The sequence below is a fragment of the Copadichromis virginalis genome, linkage group LG8 (assembly GCF_057382275.1).
Source record: "Copadichromis virginalis isolate Kocher_CV1m ecotype Utaka linkage group LG8, C_Virginalis_male_GT1.1, whole genome shotgun sequence".
Lineage (NCBI taxonomy): Eukaryota > Metazoa > Chordata > Actinopteri > Cichliformes > Cichlidae > Copadichromis > Copadichromis virginalis.
This window is the reverse complement of record NC_140625.1, coordinates 14,192,760-14,200,541: the sequence shown is the minus strand read 5'-3', so window position 1 is coordinate 14,200,541 and position 7,782 is coordinate 14,192,760. Positions and strand designations below refer to the sequence as shown.

General features: G+C 42.2%; 1 protein-coding gene across 1 annotated transcript; it reads left to right on the top strand.

Moving 5' to 3' along the window:
* Window positions 1-1,327: 1,327 nt before the first annotated feature.
* LOC146702942 (uncharacterized) lies at window positions 1,328-4,222 on the top strand. Its single transcript, XM_085466010.1, has 2 exons — window positions 1,328-1,427; window positions 2,641-4,222. Exon 2 carries the CDS (start codon window positions 2,747-2,749, stop codon window positions 3,584-3,586), a length of 840 nt encoding a protein of 279 aa, XP_085322136.1. The 5' UTR covers window positions 1,328-1,427; window positions 2,641-2,746; the 3' UTR covers window positions 3,587-4,222.
* Window positions 4,223-7,782: the final 3,560 nt, after the last annotated feature.

Genomic DNA, 7,782 nt, shown 5'->3' with positions numbered 1-7,782 from the left:
GTACCACATACAGATTTTAACTGGCTTCTGACTTTGTGTGGTGTGGAGTATGCTAGATTTTATATAAATATGGATGAGATTAGCTGGGGATGAACAAAATCTCCTTCAGCAACTATTAAATAGCCAGAAGGGGCCAGACAGTCAATATATTAATTCAGCGTTCCTACAGAACAGACCGTAAAGCATTCCCAAAAAGTCAAAACAATTATTTTAGCAGCTGATTTCTGTACTTAAAAAAACCCCAAACAAACATTTATTATAGCTCTATTATGTAGGTAATGTAGGAGACGTGGACACAAATACACAGAGGGTTAACGAGGGAAGTGGGAGCACACGGGGAACACAGGCGACACTGATAATCATAACGAGACACAGCAGGAGTAACACAACACTGACGGGAGACTATCAAAGTAAAACAGGAAGCACACAGAGACGCAGACCAGATTGGAAGAGAACACAGACATAGCGGGCTGGGAAAACATGGAATAAAACACAAGGAGGAGAAACGAGGCATGGGGGCTGGCAGATACACAGAGGGGGCACACAGGGGGTAAAGTCACGAGGGGAAATCAAATAAGCAACATCTTAACAGAACAACCGAGGGACCCTAAAGCTGACATCAAACAACAACAATACAAGACACACAAAAAACCAGGTAGAAGTCCCAGGACCATGACATGCAGGTGGTTACATATGGTTAAAATGATTCAAATGCACTAAGTATGCATGTTTTTCATATCAATATAGTCCATAACTTGATTACTGTCTGTAGCCCACATGATTAAACACTTTAGTTACATAAAACATGTGAGTTTAGATTTTATCTACTGTATAGCCTGTATAGTAAATTGATATGTAGCCCAATAAGTATAAAATCCAGAAAGCTACACAACATGGGGCGGTTCATTTACAAACACAGTTCTAACTTGAGTTTCACACAGTTTTTATTAGAAAACAATCAAATTGTTAAATGCTTCAAGTACACAAAATGTCAGAAATCTGCACCGTCATGAACAGAAATTTAAACCTAATTTTTCGTGATTTGTTGATTAACCCTCCGAGGTCTAAATCCCACGTTGTGCACATCAACATCACAGATTTGTACAAATAAAATTTATAACAAAGACATGTTAAATATTAAGCACTGGAAACAGCTTGTTGTTTTGTTGCCATAGCGTTTTGTTTTGTCTCCATTTAAAAGATATCAAAATCTGAGCAAACAACTTGATGTCAAAAGAATCTCTGCACATTCCGCAGTCTTTGCTGTTAAAGTGACATCACAGCATTTAAACATGTTTGAATGAAAACATCAGCATATAAACACAAAACTGAAGAGACACTGCAACCGAATGAAAGCAGACCACTATTTAGTGACATTTGGACGTTTCCCTGAGGATTAACTGCTGTGTAATCTACCAAGAACTAAAGTAAGCTCAAATTTCAGTTTATAAACTCAAGATCATTTACTTAAATATATAAAGCCTGATTTCCCTGCTTGCCAGGACAGTATTTATGTACTTTACATTGTGCAAGACTAGACTATATTTTCCATCATAGAGAGGATGATGTGGATCTATTATTCAGGAAAACAAATGAAGACTTAACTATTTGTCAGCTGATGTAATATTTGACAAATGATACATAAATTAGAAAATGTTCTTAATCATATCTTAGAGTGACAGAAGCTCTTTTTAACACGATTATTTCTCAGATTATTTTGTTCATTTAGGAAAATAGAGAAGACGTAAGTTTTGTTCTCAAACAAACTATTAGAATTTCTGAGAAACTGAGCCTACGTGCACATGTACACGGCTATTTTTGAAAGCGCAGCTTTGTCTCTGCATTTGGGCCTTTCGTCCACACCTAAACAGCAGATTGAGTCACTGAAAGGTGAGATTTTTAAAAAGCACGTTTTTGTGTTCAGGTGTGGACGAGGAAAACGGACATTTACTCAGGCAATGTCAAAAGTGTGCGCCGCTGTTGAAGTCACGCTGTGGCCACGTTATTGTTTACGTGAGATCAATTTCTACAATGGCAGATGTAGACAACATACTGTGTCTGTTAATCTTAGTATCTGCAGTTTTTACACGCTTACATCAGACGTGGATTCTACATTCAACACAGACGCTCTCCCAACCCAAATCCTGACGTCGGTTTGGAAGAAATGTAATTTAAAAAAATGACATTTATGTATGCTGTATGCATTTAGTCCATTCCAAAGTTGTGAGTCTGTCTTTAGTTATTAACATTTGAAATGATGAAGGCACGTGAAAGTAACACAAAATTAGCTGCTTTTCCAGAAAAAGACAAAAACTTCTCAGAAGTACGTAAGGTTTTATGAGGTTTTCCCACCCAGGCTTCTAGACTTCTGATTGGCCAACATTTCTACACGGTTAAGATTTGGCGTGTTCTTGACAGCGTTTCACTTTGTTTTTAGTGTTTAGATGTGGAAGGAGATATTTTTTCAAAACTGCACATGTGGACTGGATTATTTTTTTTTAAACGAAAAAGGAAAATTGTCCGTTTTCAAACATAGCCGTGTACGTTTGGACGCAGCCTAAAGTCATCACAAAAAAAGCAAATTCTCTGAACATTCTGGGTTGAGGTTTAGTGATCATTGTTGTTTTGTGTTCCTTGTAGTCAAAATGAGTGCAAGTGGAGACGGACCACAAAATAACCAAAACGGTAAGCACATGTACTCAGTCTTGAAATTGATGAAAAACAGATTTTCAGCAGATAGTTATGGATGTTAATTAAAAGATTTAATGATCTTGCAGGCCAACAGGTTAACCCACGAATGTTGGCAAATGGAGATCAGGAACCTGCTAATGGCTTCCTGAACAGACTGTATCGCGCTCTCCATGAATATTGTTGCTATCTAGATGAGCTAATAGCTTCAGTACTGGCACAATATGACAATTACCTTTACGGGGACGAAGACGATGACGATGACGATGACGACGATGACGACGACGACGATGACGACGATGACGACGACGACGACGACAACGACGATGACGACGACGACGACAACGACAACGACGATGACGACAACGATGACGACAATGACGACGACGACGATGACGACGACGACGACAACGACGATGACGACAACGATGACGACAATGACGGCGGCGACGGCGACGGCAACGATGACGATGACGATGACGACGACGACGATGTTCAAAATATTCATGTGAGGGACAATAATGCCAATGGTGACAACGATGAACAGCACGGGGATGCTGTGGTTGTGATCATTTTCAATGTTGGTGGCATTGAAAATGAGGAGGCATTTGAAGGCCGCATGGATGTTCGCCAGTACATCCCAGAAGAGGACCCTCAGCCAGGTGTTTCCAGGAAGAGGTCTAGAGAGAGGGATGAAGAAGATTTAGGAGCAAACAAAAGAATGAGATGGAGCGATGATGACTCTGAAGTATTTGAAGATGCGCACGAAGAGCTTGAACACGAAACTGGAGGCTCGAGGAAGCGTTCCCGAGAGGATTTTGAGCAAGAAGAGGAATACTTGCCTGTGTGCAAACTTCAGAGGTGTTCAATTGAGTCGACCAGCAGCAATGAAGACTAAGACTACTTCGACGGGTTTTTTCAGTATCCTTTCAGTAATCTGATGGCCTACTCAGGTGATCCTGAATCCTCTATGCTGCAATAAGCTGGGCATACACTGTGCTGCGATTTTTCAGTCGCGTTATTCGGCTCCTGATCAAACTGTAGGATTGACTCGCAGGGGTGAGAAGTTTGATCAAGGCCAAACTCGGGACGATCCCCAAAACGATCGCACGACTGAAAAATCGGCTCAAAATGGGCCAAAAATCGCACAGTGTATGCCCAGCATTAGGCTGCCGGGGGATTCCCATGATGCACTGGGTGTTTCTTCTTCACCCACTATGTTTAATAGACCTCTCTGCACTGAATGGTACTTGTTATTAACCTCTGTCTCTGTTCCATGTCTTTATACTATTTTCCTTGCCCCTCCCCAACCGGTCGCAGCAGATGGCCGCCCCTCCCTGAGCCTGGTTCTGCTGGAGGTTTCTTCCTGTTAAAAGGGAGTTTTTCCTTCCCACTGTCGCCAAAGTGCTTGCTCATAGGGGGTCATATGATTGTTGGGGTTTTCTTTGTAAGTATATCTTACAATATAAAGCGCCTTCAGGTGACTGTTGCTGTCATTTGGCGCTCTTTAAATAAAATTGAATTGAAAATTAAATAGATGTCACTGTGATGATTTCTTCCCTGCATAGAAAGCTTAGACCCAAATGCAGATTCAATGCACATGGTTAAACTATTTATGAGACTTTAGAGAGGGAATGGAGAACGTGGCTCGAGCTAGGAGTGTCAGCAGACAGCAGGAACCAGAGGAAAAGCTATCGAGAGACTGAACACCTGGCTCCTGATGGGAACAATCCAACGGGAATTCTGCAACAGAGGGAGAAGAAGTTGCTGGACGGGTAAGGGAGTTTGAGGGTAGGATGAGTACGTTGGCAGAGGAGACCTAAACACAGGGAAAACAAGGTTAAACACAGGGAAGGAGCACGCCAGAACTGGAGCAGAGGGGAAGCCTAGTTACCACTGGAGATGGCAGAACAAACTGGCGAGGAGTAGCAGGCAGCGCTGGTTTAAGAAGCCCTCCTGCTGATTGTTTGCAGATGAGGCCCAGGTGAGATGCTGGAAACTCCACCTCTGAAGTGTGGACACAGTATCCCCATTCCAAGTGGAAAAGCCCCTCAGACACTTCCATGGTGCATGACAAGAAGGATGAGAAAGCATTCATGGTCCATCCATCCCTCCGTCAGCGTAATGCCTAAAAGTTTATTCAGATGTAAATGTATTACATTTTTAAATAAAGATCATCAGTGTTTTTAATGACGCTGCAGTTCATTCATGTGTCTCTATTGGACAGTGTTGTAGAAGTTACAGAAGACAGGAATCAGTTCCAGCTTGGCCTGACATTTGATCACTAGTGATGTGTGATACCACTGATTTCCTTTCCGATCCCATACCAAGTAAAATTCAGGGTGGTATCGACGATACTGCTCCGATACTTTGTACAAAAACTTTACTCTTTTATTGTATCTCAAATTATAGCGTCATAATCATTACAGGACATCAGATTACTTGTTCTTATCACTTAATAATGCAGAATTCATCATATAGAAATCAAAAACCTGAAGTTGTGCACTATGTGAACACCTTGCCTGCCTGCAGCACTAAAGGACTCCCTGAGAGACGTCTGTCTCACCCTAGCAGCACCCGTCCTTCTCCTCCTCTTCAGTTTGCCTCAACATAAGCTCGTCATATTCTGTGATATGATTTACTTTGAGGTGTTTGACAAGGTTAGTGGTGTTGCCACAACACCTCACTTTCTTGCCACATGTATCGCAAACCACGTCTGGGCTGTTTGTGGATGTAAAATACGTGCGCACATGACTCCAGTTACGCTCAGCCATTGTTGTGAGTGCGCACGCCACAGGCTGCCACACATTTATACAGCCGTATTTCACACATGACTATAAAAGGCGGAAGAGGGAGTAGTTCTTTCCAATGTAGACAATCTGAATGATAGTTTCTTTCCACTGTGTTCCTGTTAATGAAAAACTACAATTTACCCCAAAATGATTCAAATATCGATATTTTAATGTGGAAACCTTCTGTTTCCACATCTGGACTTTCTGTTGCTGCCCACGCGGGTGAAACTTTCTTTGAAGTGGCTCATTGAAGTTGTAATTGATAATCAATTCCCACACAATGAGAGAATCCAATCAATTTGTTTATCAGGGGAAAGGTGTGATTTCTTAGGACACTGGAGCCTAACATTAACTGGTTTAAAATTAGCTTATTTCCATAAGAAGAAAAACATACTGAGAAAGAGATCACCAAAATATACATGTACAAATGTGAAATAGTCATATGTAGTGTGAAAGAGCTATTTGACATCTTTAAATTCAAAGTAATGTATAAATCCACTTACATAAAACATGAAAAGGCGGCGCAGCGATGCCCATCTCAGCCAGTGTATGATGGTGGGGCAAGATGGCAGCTTCCACAACATGACGCCAGCTCCTATGTATTTTTAGTAGATAAATGATACGTTTATGTATCAATTTGTTGGAAGATGTAATTACACCTTAATTATGTAATTAGAAGCAAAAATGATTTTTTTTTAATCAAATCACCTCAAAAAATTACTGTACTTACTTTCTAAATCATTCTTTACCTCTGAAAGGGGTGGCTGTGGCTCAGGAGGTGGAGCAGGTCATCTACTAATCAGATGGTTTTTGGGTCGATCCCTGGCTGCTCCAGAGTGCATGCTAACTGTCCTTGGGCAAGACATTAACCCCAAGTCACTCTCTGATGCATTCATCAGAGTATGAATGTGTGTGAATGTTAGGTAGAAAGCACAGAAAAAGGGCTTCTATGAACAGGTGTGAATGAGGCAACCTGTATAGAGCGCTTTGAATGTTCAGGTAGAGTAGAAAAGCACTGTAAAAATTTCTCTGTGTTGATTTCTTTTGGACCTCAAACATTACTCACCTTGTTGCAGGTTTCTTTATTAATGCTGAAAACCCAGAATGGAAACTGACCTTACTGCTTCCTTCCTTTCCAAACTATTGCGGCTCCTCCAACCAACGGCCGCGGCAGGCTAAACATGAGGACACAGATGACGTGCAACAGTAAATGGTAAATGGCCTGTATTTGTATAGCGCTTTTCTAGTCCCTAAGGACCCCAAAGCGCTTTACACAACCTGTCATCCACCCATTCACACACACATTCACACACTGGTGATGGCAAGCTACAATGTAGCTGTTATGTATGAACCAAGAATTATTGTGTGCTATGCAAGCCATTGCCAGTAGGGGGCACCACGCCCAGTTATGTGTGTATGTTACTTCTGTGTGAGCCCAATAAAGAAGAAGTCAACTTGTAAACAAACTGTTGTATGTGCAGTCTGACTCGGCATAATCCTTAATAGTGTATTGACACTACAGTGGAAATATAACATAAATTGGCGACGAGTTGTGACGTCTGGAAGACTTGGCTGTCTACTGAGCATGAACTGACTGCGTGGCCGAGTTCGGACGGAAAACGGACGATCGCGTGGTGAATTAGCATCGGAGCTAGCTGCTAGCTGCTTTTCGCCGACGAGTCAAAAACGACAGTGTTGGCTGTGGACAGCGGATACATCATGGCTGGAATGATTGGACAGATGGACCCTTTTGATGATGCTGGTGAGCAATGGGCGACGTATATTGAACGTTTTGAGCATTACACCCTTGCTAATGACATTCAGCCTGAGAAACGGGTCCCGGTGCTGCTGAGTGTGATGGGTCCCAAGACGTACAGTCTGCTGCGTAATCTAGTGGCGCCAAGCAAGCCTGGGACAATGCAGTATGACAATATTGTGGGTGTTTTGCAAGCTCATTTTGCTCCCAAACCGCTGGTAATAGCTGAAAGGTTCCGGTTCCACAAGAGGAATCAGGGGGAAGAAGAAACGGTCGCACAGTATGTGGCGGTGCTGAAAAGACTGTCAGAACATTGCGAGTTTGGTGCGTATCTGGAAGATGCTCTACGAGACAGATTTGTGTGTGGATTAAAGTGTGAAACTGTGCAGAAGCGTCTTTTGACTGAGAAGGATCTCACGTTTCGCAAAGCAGTTGATTATGCTGTGTCGGCAGAGACAGCAACACGTGAAGTGCAGCAGTTGAGTGGTTCCCTTAAAGTGAATGCAGTGCTGTCACAAAGAGGTGAAAAATGCCGCCGCTGCGGGA